Genomic DNA, 19,481 nt, shown 5'->3' on the forward strand with positions numbered 1-19,481 from the left:
TACTTAAGCATACATTATCCTTGGAGACGGGTACGCAAGTTGCAACATTTTATACCAATTAACTCATTTTCAGAGCTTCCATTGTCCGCACCTGCAGATTGACCTTGGAGCAAAGAGAAAAATGCCAGGCTGGCACGAAACCTTAAGATAAGCATGTGGAAAAGTACAGCTTCAAGCAGAAATACACGTTTATTAGCACATTGGAAAAATACGAGCATCTAAACCGTGAGACCAGGCAACTAGGCCGAAGCCTCCATTAAAGTTAGGCTAAGCTAAAGCATTTCAAACAAGCAAATCATAGCACACGTTTACGATTATGTCAGATTCGTGCAATTCTAATACTTCACGTTATATAAAGCACGCTTATAAATGCCGGCAAACTACTCTGAGGGCACATTTGTCCCCGTACAATCTTTATTAGTTCGATTAAAGTCACACTTCATTATTGCTACACTACGTTTATGCACTAATAAATGTAAAACCTTCATTTCTGCGTCATCAAGAGCAACACAGGCCAATTAAAACAGCAAACATATTCTCTCTAACTTAATGAATGCTGTCATGCAGCGTGACGACTTTACTTTGGTCTTACAAGCTGTAATGATTTTGTCTTCTTTTATTCTAGGATTTCAGAGAACAGTGGCCATTGCAGACTCCAACTACAACTGGTTTTATGGACCCGAGAGTCAGCTGGTGTTCCTTGACAAATTTGTGATGCGAAACGGCAGTGGGAACTGGCTCGCGGAGCAGATAAGGAAGAACCGAGTGGTGGAAGGACCTGGAACTCCAGCCAAGGGGCAGCGGTGGTCCACCCTACACACAGAGTTTATTTGGTATGACTCGAATGGGCATATACTGGGCAGACTAGGAGACATCTGTCTTGGTTTCGGGATGCAGACTACTTTATTAGTAGATATATGCATTTTTTCATGCTGCTCACTCTGCAAACGCTGCTTATGAACGCAGTACTGCAGACATCAATAGTAATTTGCTGTGGCTTTAGCAGAACAACTGTTATGTACAGTGATTCCACAGTACGCTTCCAAATTAATGATAGGCTTTTTTACTTAGGGCCTCATTTCAAGTTCCCCGTATAATTCTGTTATGTGTGGTAAATCCTCTCACTGCATATACTGGAATTATGAGTTCTGGAATTTTATTGCAGCTGATAAATGCTGGAGCCTAGATTTATCAAAGTATTGCATTGCCCTTGTGCCACACAAGGTGACGCAAGGCAACGCAAAACCTAGAATGAGATTTACCATGCTTTGCAGAGGCACCTTGCGCGGCTTGGTAAATCTGCTGTAATGCAAGGCAGCGCAAGTCGCTGCCTTACGTTACACTGCACTGGGAAGGCGTTACATGGGTAAAGCGTGGGTGTTTCTAAGCATCCACCCATGTATTCTGAAGCATTCCCAGATTTGCCAACACTAGTAGACCTTGGAATACGTCAGAATTGTACGCCTTCCCAGTAGAAGCGCAAAAAAGAGAAATATCTGTATTTCTCCTTGTTGTTTTCTCTAAGTGTGCTGCATTCTGCAGCACAGTTAGAAAGAGAAATTGCATCTAAGGATTGTTTTCGCCAGGAAAGTGCACATTCCTGCACAAAGACAATCCTGCCTGTAACACAGGCACCCTTGCACTATGGTACAATGTGCTTGCATTGGCAGTAGGCTGCACTGAGTGTGCTTGCGCAAGGAAATTAATATACCATATCTAGATAGATATGGCACATTCTGCCCTCTCCCTTTCGTAAAGCGCAGCAAGGTGTTTTGCTACGTTGCATGAAATAAATCATAATCTGGGCCCAGTTGCAGCAGCCCACCCCCAATAAATTTCAGCAATCAAACCTGTTGTCTGAAATTTATTGGGGCAAATATGATCGGAGTATTTATTTATTTATTTACTATATTTATAAAGTGCTAAAATCATCCACAGAGGGATATCACAGTGCTAGACTACATTGTGCCATACCATAAAATCCATAAAAGGGGGAATAGCCAGGTCTTCACTCTCTTCCGAAACATGAGGAGATCCAAAGTCAGTCAAAGATCAATAGGCTGAGAGTTCAAGTGCTTGCGTTGGCTTATAAAAAGCCACTGGGTCGTGCAGAATGGCAGGCCCAGTATCATTTAGTGCTCTGTGAACATAACATAGCAACTTGAATTTGGCTCTCTTGCATACTGGAAGCCAGTGGAGTCAAGTTTGGCAGGTGGAGACTCATCTGCTTTCCAAACTGTTGCAAATGAGTCTAGCTGCTGCATTCTGAATGGACTGCAAACAGCCATTGTCAGCCATTCCCAAATATAAAGCATTCCTGTAATCCAGCTGTTATATTCATGTTGGAATTTAGAATCTGGAGTTGTGAGGGTTCCGAGTGAGTGGGCAGGAGGACGACAGACGGACGTTGGAGCTGATGGAGGTTGGGATGTTTGTATCTCCGGATTTTGTATTCACGGCCTAATAAATTGAAGAACTGAACCTACGTTTCGTGGATTTATGAACATTATAACACTGGCGCCGAGCTGGACTACCCTGCGCTTCGTGAAGCAACATCCCAACTCCATGACGTCGTTTATTTAACTAAGGAACAATGTTTGGCGGTTTCGGGCATCCTTTGGATTTCGTAGCATTGCCTGCCTCAGAACTGTGAACAGTTCTTTTGTCTCTTCTCCTAGTGAAGAGAAACTTGACTGCACGTCCTTTCCGGCAGCCCTCTGCGGTTATTTTATTGAGCGTCTCTCGGTCTCTTAGCAACCTCTTCCTCCGAGAGACGCTACCGCCGCTGCCACTGTCAGCTGTTCATCGCCTTTTCCTTCGGAGAGACGTTGCAGCAGCTGGTTCTGTCAGTCTATAAAGGCTTTTCAACAGTGTGTCATCGCTGCGATTCCTGCGGAGGGTCTCATCGCCGGAAAAGCCTTTCCTTCGGAGAGACGTTGCGGCAGCTGCTGCTGTCAGTTTATTAAGGCTTTTCAACAGCGTGTCATCACTACGCTGTTCAGAGAGCAGCGCTTTCCTGTTGGAGGATCCCTGCTGTCTCCTACCAACCCTTTCTTTCAGGGAGATGCTTCTGCCATTACTGGGACATTTACTCGCTACAGCTGATCGGAGAACAGCGTTTTTCGATTGGAAGATCCCTGCGGTCTCCTGCCAACTATTCTCTTTCAGGGAGAAGTTTTCTTTTTCACTATTAGCTGACCTGAATGATATGTGTGTGGGTACCTGCAACGCTACTCTTCCTTAGAAGACACTTTTCATACAAAGAGACCCTGCCATCTTTATCAGCTGATTTAAGGGCTGATAGACGCTGCCGTCTGTTCTGAAAGATTTGTGTACAAGCTCTTTAAAGTGCTGTTTCTGGCAAATGCAGTACATAATTGTTTCTAACAACACTTCCTCTAGAGTTTATTTTTAGCCTATTTCCCGCTATGTGCCACACTTTATGCTATATATACAACTTACTGGACATTTCTGATGATTTCTATTGGTGTTAGCTGTTACATGACATTTACTTTACTCTCAGACCATTTGTACAAGTACTGTGAATACTAGTTTGTTCTGTCTATTTTTTATAATGCAGAACGTTGCACCTCCTCCCTTATTTCTTTCCACTCCTGGAGAACCTCCAATCAAGTGGGGAAAGTGGAAGAAAGTTTTCAAAAGATACTCCAGGGTGTGTGGTACTTCTTTGAGTAATGAAAGAAGAACTGCTTTATTGCTTCACTGTTTGGGAACAGAGGGTCAAGACATTTTTTATCATCTTCCCGACCTTCCAGATAGTGAGGCTATCAATCTTAATGAATATGAAACATGCATTAGAAAGTTAGATATTCATTATTTACCTAAGGTTAGCACTATCTTGTAAAGGTATTATTTTGGCAAAAGACAACAAGCTGAGGGTGAATCTGTTGAAAATTACATTACAGAATTGAGACGTTTGGCATCAACATGTAAGTTTGGATCAACTTTGGAAGAGAGAATTTGTGACCAATTCATGCTGGGTTGCAATATTAATAGGATACAGGACGAATTGTGGTTATTAGATGATCCTCAAGTTGATCAAGTTATATCGCTCGCTAAGAGGATTGAACATTCTCTTAAATGTGTTGAAGTTGTGAAAAACAGTGATTCAAAAGATGTTAGTGTGGTTGGAGGTAGTAAGTCTAAAGTTAACAAGTCTTCTAACAAAGAAACAACTTGTACCTTCAACAGAAAGAAATGGTATAGATGCGGCAAAGAGGGTCATATTGCAAATAGTAAACTTTGTCCAGCTGTTAACAGCTCTTGTCTATTTTGCAAGAAGAAGGGACACTTTTCGGCTGTTTGTAATCTTAAAAAATCTAAACAGACAGTAAATGTTATTGATGACCGTTCAGATGCTATCAATGATGAGTCTGACTTTGCGTGTGGCCAAATAGTACTTCAAGTTTCAAATAGTAGTTTGGGTGGTCCTCTAGATTACATTACTGTAGAAGGAAAGAAAACAAAAGTACTTTTGGATTCTGGCGCTAAGATCTCAATAGTCTCCCAACACATTTTATCAGAATGAGTTAAAGGGAAGGGTCAATTTGTTACGACCTGATGTCACGCCGTGTGGTTATGGTGGTGAGCCAATAGACTTGCATGGATATTTTGTCGGGTTAATTGAATACGACCAACGTTACACTTCAGGATAAATCTATGTTTCCAAAAAAGGAGATAGTATTATAAGCTGGTGGCATCAGAAAGATCTGGGGGTAATGCTTGATCATAATAGTTCTCCTCCCATTATAGTAAAACAACTACAGAATTCCAATGAGGGGGGAATAGTGCCCACCACTGATCTTTCAGAAGCATTGTACAAAGCATTTGGTAAAGTCTTCAGTGAGAAAATAGGGTGTATGAAAGGGGACTCGCATAAGATCAAATTGCTCCGGGTGCTGTGCCATTCTGCAGCAAGGTGCAGAATGTCCCCTTTGCAGTGAGAGATGAATTACGGTCTGAACTTGAGAAATTGAAAGATCAAGGTGTGATTGAGGAAGTGGAGGGAACGGATTGGTTGTCTCCCATTGTCATAGCCAAGAAATCTAATGGTAATACTAGGCTTTGTGTAGATCTTCGAAGGCTTAACAAAAGTGTGATGGTGGACAAATATCCTGTTCCCAACATTTCTGAATTGTTAGCTATGGTTTCGGGTGCTAAAGTCTTTTCCACCATCGATCTAACTTCAGCCTATCACCAAATAACATTGGATGAATCTTGCAGGAGTTTGACAGCATTTATTACTCCTTTTGGAACATATAGATTCATCCGTCTACCTTTTGGTTTGATCTCTGCTGCATCTGTTTTCCAGAGGGCCATGGAACAAATATTGAGAGGTATTCGTGGCGTCTGTGTTTACCAAGACGATATTTTAGTATATGGCAAAGATAATCTTGAACACTATAAAATTCTCAGGAAGGTCTTAAGTAAAATTTCTGAATATGGTTTAACCATTAAGGCTGAAAAGTGCAAATTTGCTGTCGAGACAATTGATTACTTAGGTCATACCATTACTGGAGGCGGGTTAGTACCAAAGAAGGATCTTGTTTACACCATTTGAGGTTTGACGTCTCCCACCTCCAAAGAGGATCTAATGCGGTTTCTGGGAATGGCAGAATATTACAATAAATGTATTAAGGATTTTGATAGCTCCTGTTTTAATATGAGATCGTTTTTGAGAAAGGGTAAGGAGTTTACATGGAGTGAAGATATTGAGAAGGAATTTATTGCATTAAAAAACAGTTTATCCAGTGCTCTGAACCTAAAGAATTTTGATCCTGCTTTGCAATCTATATTGACGACTGATGCTAGTGGGAAAGGTGTGGGGGCTGTGCTACAACAGGGTGTATGTTGTCCTGAGAGAATTATTACTTTTATTTCCAGAAGTTTAAAAGGAGCTGAAACTAGTATTCAGTAATAGAAAGAGAGGCCCTTGCGGTATTTTGGGCTATTAAGAAGTTAAAGAAGTTCTTGTGGGGAAGACCATTTGTGGTTAAAACCGACCATAAGCCTTTATGCGAAGTTTTTAACTCTAAAGGTATAGAAGAAGTATCGAGCAGAATCACCAAATGGATTATAGCTTTGCAAGAGTATGATTATGTTGTGAAGTATGTCCCCGGATCTGACAACTACTCAGCCGATGTGTTATCTAGATTAGTGTCGCCCTCATTATCAGATCCTGACGAGACTGAAGATTTGGAACAGTTTGAAAGAGTGTGTGAAGTAGGTTATGAAACTATTTCTGAGGAAAGGTGGCGTGAGGAAACTAAATCTGACAGTGTTTTACAGGAGGTCGTGAAGTTGTTACAATCAGGATGGAGAAGTAAAGTTCAAGGTAGTGCAGGATGTAGGGAGTTCTGGTGTGTGAAAGATCAATTGGCAGTAGATCGTGACTTGCTACTTAGAGGTACAAGATTAATACCTCCATCTAGTATAAGAAAGCAGTTGATTGATCATGCACATAGCAGTCATATGGGCATTTCCAAAACAAAAGAAAGATTATAATCATCTTACTGGTGGCTTTGCATGGATACTCAAACCGAGAGGGTTGTTCGGAAGTGTGTGCAGTGTGCTGTAAGTGAAAAGGCCATGAAACCTAGAGTACAGCCTATGGTAATAAGGAACAAACCTAAGGGACCATGGGAGGATATAGCTTTAGACATCTTGGGTCCTATGGTGAGAGTTCAGCCGATTATATCATTGTAGTCATGGACATGTATTCTAGATGGCCTGAGGTCTGTTTCACCAAGGGCATAGAAACTGAGAAGGTGATAGGATTTCTCAAAGACTTAATAACTAAGGAGGGTATTCCTTCCACACTTCTTACCGATAAGGGTGTTCAACTCATTTCAAAAGAGATGGAAAACTTTCTTAGAGGGTATGGTATCAAGCATAAGTTGTGTGCCTTATATCATCTTGAATGTAATGGTTTAGTTGAGAGGTTTAACTGTGTCATTAAAGAAACAATCACCTTGGCTAAGGACAGTCTACTAAAATGGAAACAAGAAGTAATAAAAAAGGTAGCGGTATATAGACATACTCCACATTCCACTACTGGACAAACACCTTTTGCCTTATTTCGTGGAAGACGAGGCAATACTATTCTTGAGCCGAATTGGGTCAATGATTTTTGAGTGGAAAAAGGAATACTGCTATTGATGAAAGTTGGAAAAGCAGAGACCAAATATAAACTTTAATGAGCAAGCTTACTTTTGATAAAAAGAATTCTGTGAAAAAGACTATTATGAGTATTGTTGATTGGGTCATGATTAAGAAACCTGTTCTTAAAGGTTATGGGAAGAAATTGTCATCTCCCATGAAAGTCTTGAAACTTTTCACCAATGCGGTGAAAACTGAAGATGGTCAGATATGGAACTTAAATAGGGTTGTCAAGTTTTATGATAACACTTTAGGTTTAGAAAACTCCAAAGGACGGCAAGGTAGAATCCCTCATTCTACAAATGATGTAGCGCTTAGAAAATCTAAGAGAACCATCAAAATTCCATCACACCTAAAGGACTATGCGTTGACCTGATATTTCTTTTAGATGTTTCTGTATATCTAGTTAGGAAATGATGTAATCTATGCAAAAATCCATTTGTTTTACTTGTTTTATTTTTTTTTGTTAATTGGGATAGGAGAGATGTGTTATATTCATGTTGGAATTTAGAATCTGGAGTTGTGAGGGTTCCGAGTGAGTGGGCACGAGGACGACAGATGGACTTTGGAGCTGATGGAGGTTGGGATGTTTGTATCTCCTAATAAATTGAAGAACTGAACCTACATTTCGTGGATTTATGAACATTATAGCACCAGCCTACTCATAATTAATGCCTGAATGACACTCCTTTGCTGTTTCACCTGTATCCATTGGAAAAGCTTATGCAGTAGCTGGAACTAAAGCATTTGCGCAGGTAGCATTTACCTGGTCTTGCATGGAGAGGGTATCGTGTGCTAGGAATCTGAGATTCTTAGCAACCCTCATTGGTTCTGGAGCAGGGCCGAGAAGCGCCAGCCACCACAAGAGGCCTGAGTTACATTTTGGCGGAGTGGGTTACTCCGTCACAAATGTGACAGATATCCCATCAATCAACCATATTACTATCCTATCATAGCCTATGAATATCGTAATACAGCGGACAGGATATCCATCACGTTTGTAACTGAGTAACCCGTCTGCCAAACTCTAAATCAGGCCCAAAGTTTTTTTTAAATTCTGCGAGCCCCGCCAAAAAGCAATATCTCTGTTTTCTCAGCACTGAGTTTCAAACAGTGTGATTGCATCAAGTATGTACTTCCCATAGACAGCCAGTGAGACTATCCTGTGTCTCACCATGTATCTGGTCTATTGAGATATTAAGCTTGTCAGCATAATAATAGATCTCAAAGCTCCAAGCCTTGATGATACCCCTAAAAGAGGAGACATAGATATTGGACAATATGGTGCTAAGTGATGAACCCTGCAAAACCCCACATGTAGGCATTAGAGGACTGAGCCTGAAAGAAACTAGTTGCACTGATTGTGATTTGTTGCTCAGAAAGGATCCAAACCACTGCAAGGCTTCCGAATTTAGGCCAGTCTCATATAGCCTGCATATTAGTAGGCCATGGAAGACCGTGTTGAAGGCTGCAGACCGATCCAGTAGGATCAGGGCTGCCGTCTTCCTCTGATCAACCTCTCATCTCATACTATCTAATACTGCCAGAAAAGTGGATTCAGTGCTATTTGTGACTGTGAAGTTCATTTGAGTTGGGTCCAGCTAGTTGTAACTCTCCAAAAAGTGCATTAGTAGGGCATTAACTAGCTTTTGTCGTACTTTTGACAGATATGACGATAGCAAGATAGGGCGATAATTGGGCAGGATGGAAGCATCCATCCCTGCTTTCTTTGCCAAAGGCAGGATCAAGGCCTGCTTCCACCTAGAAGGATTTTCAGCACAGTTTAAGGAGAGATTAAAATCTAGGTGAGAAAAGGACTTAATATAGAGGTCAGACACGAAAAAATGAAATGAGGACACAGATTTAGGGGAGATCCAGATTTCACCTTTAGCATGACCTTTTCCACCTGTTCTGGTTTAAGGTTCACAAACCTTCCTAGATGGACCAAAGCTCTTTCATGGGGGCCAAAAGTCTTAAGAGATTTCAGCTAAAGGAGGTTGATCCTTGACAGTCGAAAAAATCTTCTCAGTTTTGCATTAAAAAACATAGCCAACTCTCAACATCACATAAACGATGCATTGGTTGTCTGATTTAGACTGACAGTGTGGGCTAATTCCGCTCCTGTTTTGAATAACTCTCTCAAGGAACCACTATTTCCTTCCAGTCTCTTTAACAAGTACTCTTTTTTTGCTTTCCATAGAATCTTATGATAGGATTTCAGAACAGTTCTATAAGCTAATCGGTCTTCAGAGCACTTCGACTGCTGCCATTAATGCTCTAGGACTTTGCAGTTCCCCTTTGCTAGCCTAAGAGCGTGGGGGGAGCCAGTTCTCAGATAGAGACGTTCTAGAGGAGTTGCCGGACTTCTAAGGGGCACACACATCAAATACCTTAATCACAGCTGAGTTGAAAACCTCTAAGTATGTTTCAAAGGGAGTGCCGTCTCTAGGATCTGGAGAACTAAAATTACATGTGAAGGACACAGAGCCTCATCTGCGAGGACCTAGAAGCACACTGTGCCACCAGAAGATCTTTTTTTATGTGTTTCGGTGGCACAGTGTGCTGGCCCATATTTACAAGACCATGCAAAGCCACCCTGCATGACTTTTCATGGCCTTGTAAATATAAATTCTTTCATGCATAACACTGTGTGAAAGGGGTGTTTTATGGGTGTTGATGTGGGTGTTCCCCATATCAAAATCTGGTGCATTCCCAGATTTACAAGTCTGGGAATGCTTCAGAATCCTACGCCACCTCAGGGGTGGCATTAAATTGGCACAACGGGAACAAAATAACATTATTTTTCCCTGTTTTTCCCTATTTCTATGTGTGTGTGTGTGTGTGTGTGTCCCTTCCTGCACATAAACAATCACCCCTGCAACCAGGCTAGTAAGTGAGGCCCTTGGTATTGACATTGCTCCAGGCGCTCCTCAGAACTGGAGTGGGGCCAGGATTTAGTGGCCAACCACTTGGCAGTGTAAATGAAAAATGATTTAGGAAATGATCAGACCATTAGAGAGAGTCAATATTATGGACCCTAATTGTGTCAATATTAGAGAATAACAGAACTAATGCATGCCCTGCTATATGTGTCGGGCACTTTACCCACTAATTTAGTTGTAGAATCTGCATCTCATTCTCCAGCATTCTGCATAAGGAAGCCTCAGTGTCCTCGAAGTAAAGAAGAAAATCACCAATTAACAAAACATGATCATACTTTAAAACCAGAGGGGATAGCTGAGCAAATAGGATTGAGGCCTGTAGAGAATGGATGCACCCAATGTAACCGAAGTATTTCATGAAAAATGGAAGGATTCAATCTCACAGTCCCTAATCACGGTTCTGCTCCCTTGTGTGCATTGATAAGAATCCTTAGAAAATAACTGCAAGGCCACTTCCTTATCTACCCCCTGATCACATTTTAAAATCTTATAACCAGCTGGCACTGCTGGTGTTAACTCGGGCATCGCAGAACTGTTGATCCATGTTTCTTTATTAGAAACTGGGTCTGGTTTGGCGCAGTTAATTGTGCCCCATATTTCCATGCAGTGTCTGGGAAGGGATCTAGCATTAAAATACAGGCATTTAAATTTCAAGACATCAGAAATGGTCTCAGTACCAAGCCTTAAATTTCCTGAGCTAATTGTGCCAGTGTGTGTCCCCATTTCTGGACCCCTATAGCCCTTGAGGGTCCCTCAGCAATTTATATGACCCCTTGTCAGTCCAACATTTCCATTTACAATATATAGAATATATGGGGACATGCAGATTTTGGTTCAGTAAGCATTAACATGCAGGTGTTTTGCCTCATTTTGCATGGAAAGCCTGTGGTAGGCGATAATTACCCTTCAGTGTTGGATTTTATTATGTGCAATAGTTATTGCACTCTACACCGGGGCTCTAATATTGAGGTCCTAAAAGAAAAACATAACTGATCCTGTAAATAGGATTATTTAAGCAATATGCCTCATCATTGTCGTACATGTGGCCAAACATAAGCTAAAAGTAATGCGAATTAACCGTCCATCGCCACCTGCTCTCAGTGACCAAATAAGGAATGGGCTACGTACAATATATTTATTCTCTTGATAGCTAATGATTTTTTCTCCACTCAGTAGTTTATGACTGTTCTTGGTCATGGTACCATATTTAATGCCGTCAATGAAGACAGGATGCCATTTTGGGTTTGCCTCGTGCTTTAACACTTTTTCCTCTAGACAGCTTTATGGGGGCAGTCTTAATTTTATTTTGTTTACACACCTGATTATCAAAACAATGATGATATGCCTGCATGCTCCTGCTCTTCACCACGTGGGAGTCCTAAAGCAAATGTGTTCTCTAAAACCAATGCAAGAGCTCTGTATGCTGATTCAGTGAAAGTTATCTCACTGTCCATAGTTTGAACACAATCTACGAATGCATGCACCTTTCTGGTTGGATTAGCAACTCCAACCTTTTTTTTTTTTGATTAGATTTTAGTAAATTAGGCTAACTATTCAATTTCAAATGTTTCATAGAAAGTTTATTTCCCAGTGATGCCTTAATGGCTCTGCAGATAGTCTGTTATTCAGGGTGGGTGCACCACAACAGACACATGGATATTCATATCCAAGGTATATATGCCACCACAATCGCTGATGTTACGTCGCATTCTCGCTACGCTGTCACGAACAAAGCTATGCCAGCCCACTGTACACCTCTGTGAAGGGACTCAGTTCTGCCAGGGGACTACAATCATATATCTGTAAAAATATTTTATAATATGTTATTGGATTGTTATAGCGCATTTCTGCCATGGCAACTTGTCACTCTCAGTTTACAGGAGTGTAGATTTCCTCGCAGCCCTGGCTGATTTGGGTTGTGAGTGGCATTACACTATCGTGCTTGTCCTCAATTGTGTCTTGCTAATATAATACAGAATCTCAAATATCGGGACTGGGTGCAGAGGTAAGTCCGAAGAGTTTATTCAGCGTCTGTGTTTGTGATGTTGAGCTGGTGGGTATTTGCCCCATGCAACTTCTTTGACGTGTTGGATGCGTCACTTGCAGTTACCTTGGTTATGAGTCATTTATTTATACAGGTGCTGCCTTGTTTCTTATGTTTTTTCTTCTTACTTTGCAGGTATGATGCAACATTAAAATCCAGTCCACCACCAGATTTTGGAATCCCAAGATTACATTACTTTGAGGATTGGGGAGTTGTGACATACGGAAGTGCTTTACCTGCAGAAATCAACAGACCTTTTCTTTCGTTCAAGTCAGGAAAGCTGGGAGGACGTGCAATATACGACATTGTACATCAAAACAAATACACTGATTGGATTAAGGGCTGGAGGAACTTTAATGCAGGCCATGAGCACCCTGACCAGAACTCATTTACATTTGCTCCGAATGGAGTGCCTTTCATAACCGAAGCTCTGTACGGTCCAAAGTACACATTTTTGAACAATGCACTGATGTTTTCCCCAGCGGTGTCAAAGACCTGCTTCGCCCCATGGGAAGGGCAGATTACAGAAGACTGCTCATCAAAGTGGTTAAAGTACAAATATGGGTTGGCAGCCAACTGTCAGGGGAAAGTGGTTGCAGCTGCAGAGAAAAGTGGTGTAGTCTTCATTAGGGGAGAAGGTGCTGGAGCATACAGCCCTGACCTCAAAATCAAAAACATCCAAAGAAACCTTGTACTCCTCCATCCTCAGCTCCTTCTTCTTGTGGACCAAATCCACCTGGAACATGGTAGCCCTATTGAAACAGCTGCTAGCTTCTTCCACAATGTGGACATGCCATTCGAGGAAGCGTCTATAGATGGGGTGCATGGTGCCTTTCTTAAGCACAGAGATGGGCTGTATAAAATGTTCTGGATGGATGACACCGGACAGAGTGAAAAGGCTGTTATTGCATCAATACCATATCCACATGGTTACCCATACAATGGCACAAATTATGTCAATGTTACCACCCGTCTCAGGAAACCTGTTACGAGGGCTGTGTACCTCTTTATAGGACCTTCTGTGGACGTAGAGAGCTTCACTGTAAGTGGAGACTTCCAGCAAGTTGATGTGTTCTTAGCAACTAGTGAGCACGCTTATGCAGCTTACCTCTTCACAGGAGAAACCCCAAGCCAGTCCATATATGCCGAGGTTAATGCAGACCGCCAGAAGATATTGTTCGACAAAACTTCTACCATTACACATCCACCTGTGGAACCCGTGAAGGATTATGCTAGAATTGTAGATCAGAAACTACAGCACTTCAAGCCAGTTTTCCAGCAGATGGAAAAGCATATCTTGTCCAATGTAGGGAACACTGATAGCTTTAGAAAGATGGCAGAGCGCCTACTGAGGTTTTCAGACAAAAGGAACACAGAGGAAGCCATTGAGAAGTTGTTTGACATTTCTCAGCAACATCAGAAACAGCAAGGCAAAGTAAAAAAGAGTAGGAAAGGAGCCCGGGGCAGCAAGTTTATCGATGCAAACGCTGACCTTTTTGCACAAATCGAGGTAAATGAGCAGAAAACACGACAGAAGGCCATTGCAATGGCCATGGGCGAGCAGCCAATCAATGAAGAGGAGGAGATGAAAGATTTGTTAGATTTTGTAGATGTTCCGAATGTAAAACACAAAAACATTGCTTCATTCAGAATAGGCAGGCAGGGATCAGCACAGATGGAGACTCCAGCTCGAAGTATTGTTCCTTCGATGTCCGCATCTTACACCAGACTCTTTCTAATTCTGAATATTGTCATTTTCATCATTTTGCTAGTTTTACAAGTGACTCGGTTCCAAAAAGCCAAGCGTCTGAATGGTCAGAGGAGCCTCTATGCCATCCTTCTCGCTGACTGCTGTATACTATTGTGGTTGTACTCCTCATGTTCGCAGTCGCGATGTTAGCAACTGACAATTTTCACTCAAGTGGTCGACATTTGTCCATGTCAATGCAAACATTTCAACCAGGGCGGGTCCGAAATATGTTTATGTTCATATTTTATTAATTAATTGCTGTAATGTGCTGTGATTACAAAAAAATAATAATAATAAGATTGTCACAAGAGAGCCACAAATGGGTGACCAATATTTCTTGAATGAGCACAATTTATATCAGTCATCAGGGCATCGGGTTAAGTAGTAATTTTGAAAAACAATGCTTGTGCTGGCTGGAATCTTTCTCCTGGTTTCTTTGCTGTTTTTTGTTTTTTTACTGGGGGGGTAAGCCTAGTGCACAGAGTGAGGCCTGCCATCTGTTCTCGCTTCAAAAGTGGCATTGGTATTTTTGGTTCATTCGTCCTTTTCTTGCACTCCAGGAATTTTAAACAAAATTCTGGCCATCTGGATCAAAGCTACTGAAGTAAATCTGACATCTTATCCGACAATTTGATTGAGGTTCCATGGAGCCGTTGAACCAATTACAGGATTGCCTTAGGAATCTCAGGTCAACCGTCCTCCTTCATAGGGCTCTAATCAGCGCTGCTGCAATCTGCGATTTCCCATAAAACCTGTAGCCGCACAGAGGGACCCTGAATCAGTGTTTTCATGTTTTCTAAATAAAAGGGACTTTGTGAATACAACTGATGCGATAACCACTAAAGTCAAGTGGTACATTAAACTTTGACAGTAAACTATGTAAGCGTGCATCTGGTTCAGCATCAGACTACCATCTCAAGCCACTATGGCCATTGTTACCAGTAGCGTCTTAATTCCGGGTGGGCAGTACCAAGAATTGCCAGCCCTATGGAATGATGGGATTTTCAGCAACTGAAAAGTTCAGGAGAAAGTCTAGGCAGGAATGAAGAATTACTAGGCGAATCAGATCCGGAATCTCTGATTTCTCTGGCAATTCCCCATTTCTTAGTGGACACATATGGTCCAACTTTCAATAAGCTGGATCTTTCCTGCCCCAGAGTTACTGGTAGCCGTAATATTGACAACTCCGGGGATTGAGAAATAACAGACTAGAAGTACTTGATTTCACTGAGAGTGAGTTCAATACATGATTTTCTATGCACATTTCAAATGTATGTACAGTAATGTTAAGTGAAAGCAATGCAAAGCTAACATTTTGCGAAATAATAAAATTGCATTTTCAGTTCTTGTTTTAAACGTTTTTTATACATCGATTTAAATGTGCCTCAATTGACAGTCTACTTCCTTTTTTTAAAAGGAATGTGTATGTTTGTGGTTAACATTACACGTGTTATCCTTTAATCATCTCTGCAACTGAGCCCCATAGACAATAGCGTCATTTTTCTGAAATTAATAAAGGCATCGGAAGGCATATCACACAACGCCTGCTAACATTACAGGAACTGACACTGCCCATATATGGACTGTTTTTTATCAGTCTTTACAAATAATCCTTGATTGGGAACACACACAATTAATCCGCTAACAACACAGGCAGCATTCAAAGGCAATCTTGTATTCTAGAGGCCAAAAATTCACAATAGTTAAAACACAGGGTTGATAAGGTAGATCAAAGAGGTAATTTCGGTCGCTCCTTTGGCGCCATAATGTGTGCATATCTGCCCTGCAACATCAGCAGCAGACGCTCACATGGTGGAAGAGAACCGGTAAGGCATAATAATAGAGAAATGTGCCTTCAACATGCTGCCTTTGCGGCTGCTCTTCCACCTATGGTTCCTTGTTTGTCTCTAGAGCTGACAGTTCCACAATTACCTCTTACAAAAAATGCTTCTATCACTTCTTGTGCTTGTCTTGCACAACTACTTTTCAACTCAGACCTGAAAATGAGACTTACATCTGCTAGTATGGCTCTTCAAAGAAAGTGCTGTTGTGAGTCTGAAGGCAACACCATGCTCCTATGCTTGTACGAGCCTGGCCTTTCCAACCACAAATTTATTCAACTAGGATCCAGCAGGCCTTCCCTAAATAACTTGTGTGTGAACAAGACTATAAGGGGCCGATTCACAAAGAGCCTTTGCACTTGTGGTAGAGGCTCTGCAGTTGTGGGGTGGGGAGGCTCACACTCATGGCGAGACCTCCACAATGAGTAAATGCAGTACAGAGGTCCAGCCACGAGTGCAGGACCTCCATCACAACTGGGGGGCCCCAACCACGAGTGGGAAGCCCCTTTGTGAATTGGACCCCAAAAAAGGCAGGCAGACCATGGGTTTGCCGGAAATGGTACTTCGTCGTGTTTGTGATAGAGTAACTCTAAATCGGGTCCTATGCCTGTTTGTACACTTAATAATACCTTTATCAATTACGGGCTGCTCAGTTTAGGCTTGAGACCAGGAGGTGCAAAAAGGGAAAGGGAACCCTTTTGCATTCTACCTATGGGTGTCTACAGTACTAAAGTATCTAGAAAGAGATTAAAAGGGACTGTAGACTGGAGCAATCTTCTGGATCCTGCGAGCCTTTTAAGAATCATGGGCCAATTAGTGGCCCAACATATACCAGGAAACATTTGCCAAGTGAACAAATAATAGTGAGGAGAGAATACAACTGTAAAGTGGAGTAAGGTACCCTCTATTCCCAAAGCAGAACAACCTGGCTGAGAAGGATGATCACAGTAGTTCAGAAAGTGATCTGTGAAAGTAGAAAATAGTTGCAAAATGTGGGGAAATATGGGCAGGGTGATCCTTTATTTCAATGTGCAAGAATGAAAGTGTGTGAGGATGTAGTTTGTAATGAGCAGGAAAAGTATAGACAATTTGCTGGCCAGTGGGGAAGGAAAGTGGACAAGAAGTATGCTACTCAGATCTCTACTTGTAATACAGCACGTTGCACTAAATTTTTGTCATATTTGATGTAATGTTATACTGCAAGAAAAATGAAATAAAATATTTTATTAAAAATAAATGTGCATGTCTATGATGCAGAGTCAAATTGAACTGATGATAGGTAGGTTCCATGGAAAAACTGAACACTGGTAGTTTGTACCAGTGTTTCCTGTGATTCATCTGTCTACCCTTGCCATACTGCAGCCTTTGACACTGAGACTGTTGAAGAACCCAAGTGCCAGTCTCCTTTTTTAGATGAAGACACCCATGCTGAGTTGAAGATGTGACATAATACTCACTGCAGAATTATATAAATCCAGTCACTGTCTTCATAGCAAAACAAGAAGGCGTGTGTACTTGTTGAGTTTCAGAGTCCTAGAACACCTCCCCAAAGTAGAGTACAGACCACCACCACTGTCACTGAGCAGAAAATACCCGCAAAGTATTGCATGTGCAGTGGAGCATATATTGTAGACATGACTCAATTGAGAAAAAGTAGATCCCAGCTTCACTCTTACAAATTCTGTGGGACACAGATTTTACCTCCTTCGGCTTTCCTGCACTACTATGTGTGGGTTCTGCTGTAATTGGCACAGAGGAAGGTCTGTAATGTTGTCCATCACAATGCATGATTGAGAATTGAGGCTCAATATGTTTTCATTTAAAAGTCCTTTTCGAATGCAGACCTGTCACGGAAGGAAGAGACTTGCTCTGATGTTGTCTTGATGTAAACAGTCAGTGTAGGGAAATGTTTAAACAGATCAATATTTCATCTCAGTGCATCAGAGGCAAGGGTTCTTTTTCCAGACTGGCACAGTTACTAACTGCATAACCAAGTCTAACATCTGACATTCAGGTGATGGTATCCACCATTAGATACCATCCTCGACCGCTGACCGCTTTGTTCATCTCCAGAAGTTTTGCATGAGACTTTACTAGCATTTAACAATTATTCCTTTATGTATGTATGCCCTAAGCCTCTGAAGCATCTATTAGATGGAATGTTACTCTTTATGAAAATCCAGTTAAAACTAAATCAGTATCAGGAAGCAGGCAGGCATTGGGTCAATATTTCAACTAAATATCCTCAAAACGTATTTATAGACCTGCAATTTCATGAGGTGAAGTTCCCCCATTCAACAGTGGATATGCTACTTTACTGTCAAAGGTGGAATGATAACTGGACATTCAGGCCCTCATTACAACCCTGGCTGTCAGTGATAAAGTGGCGGTAATACCACCAACAGGCCGGCTGTAAAACAAATTGAATTAAGACCACGTTGGAAACCGCTCACACAGACAGCCACTTTAACACACCGACCGCCACAGCGGTAGCAACAAGCACCACAGCGGTAACCGCCAACAGCCAGGCAGACAATGTACCGCCCACACTATTACAACAGGCCTACCCACCACCTTTTCCGGGGCGGTACCAACGACATCAAAAGCACGGCAGAAACAGTGCACAGAAGGGAAATGACTCACCCCTGGAGACATAAGGAAGAACTACGCTGCCAGACCACCACTACTGTCACTGAGCAGACAATACCTGCAAAGTATTGCATGTGCCATGGAGCATATATTGTAGAGATGACTCAATTGAGAAAAAGTAGATCCCAGCCTCACTCTTACAAATTCTGTGGGACACAGATTTTTCCTCCTTCGGCTTTCCTGCACTACTATGTGTGGGTTCTGCTGTAATTGGCAAAGAGGAAGGTCTGTAATGTTGTCCATCACAAAGCATGATTGAGAATTGAGGCTCAATATGTTTCCATTTAAAAGTCCTTTTTGAATGCAGACCTGTCACGGAAGGAAGAGAGTTGCTCTAATGTTGTCTTGATGTAAACAGTCAGTGTAGGGAAATGTTTAAACAGATCAATATTTAATCCCAGTGCATCAGAGGCAAGGGTTCTTTTTCCAGACTGGCACAGTTACTAACTGCATAACCAAGTCTAACATCTGACATTCAGATGATGGTATCCACCTTAGATACCATCCTTGACCGCTGACCGCTTTGTTCATCTCCAGAATTTTTGCATGAGACTTTACTAGCATTTAACAATTCCTCCTTTATGTATGTATGCCCTAAGCCTCTGAAGCATATATTAGGTGGAATGTTACACTTTATGAAAATCCCGTTAAAATTAAATCAGTATCAGGAAGCAGGCAGGGATTGCGTCAGTATTTCAACTAAATATCCTCAAAACTTTTTTATAGACCTGCAATTTCATGAGATGAAGTTCCCCCATTCAACAGTGGATATGCTACTTTACTGTCAAAGGTGGAATGATAACTGGACACTCAGGCCCTCATTACAACCCTGGCTGTCAGTGATAAAGCGGCGGTAATACCACCAACAGGCCGGCTGTAAACAATTTGGAACTAAGACCACGTTGGAAACCGCTCAGACAGACAGCCACTTTAACACACCGACCACCACAGCGGTAGCAACAAGCACCACAGCGGTAACCGCCAACAGCCAGGCAGACAATGTACCGCCCAAACTATTACAACAGGCCTACCAGCCACCTTTTCCTGGGCAGTACCAACCACATCAAAAGCACGGC

General features: G+C 41.8%; 1 protein-coding gene across 4 annotated transcripts in view; it reads left to right on the forward strand.

Annotated features, from left to right (window-relative positions):
- Window positions 1–16,993, forward strand: part of DSE (dermatan sulfate epimerase) — a 277,759-nt gene extending 260,766 nt beyond the window's left edge. For all 4 annotated transcript variants that reach the window (XM_069234562.1, XM_069234563.1, XM_069234564.1 and 1 more), the window contains 2 exons: window positions 626–833; window positions 12,301–16,993. In XM_069234562.1, coding sequence (XP_069090663.1) covers window positions 626–833; window positions 12,301–14,065 — 1,973 coding nt within the window. In that variant the 3' untranslated portion in view covers window positions 14,066–16,993. The remainder of the gene's footprint in view (window positions 1–625; window positions 834–12,300) is intronic.
- The last annotated feature ends 2,488 nt before the right edge of the window (window positions 16,994–19,481 follow it).

The sequence above is a fragment of the Pleurodeles waltl genome, chromosome 5, assembly GCF_031143425.1.
Source record: "Pleurodeles waltl isolate 20211129_DDA chromosome 5, aPleWal1.hap1.20221129, whole genome shotgun sequence".
Lineage (NCBI taxonomy): Eukaryota > Metazoa > Chordata > Amphibia > Caudata > Salamandridae > Pleurodeles > Pleurodeles waltl.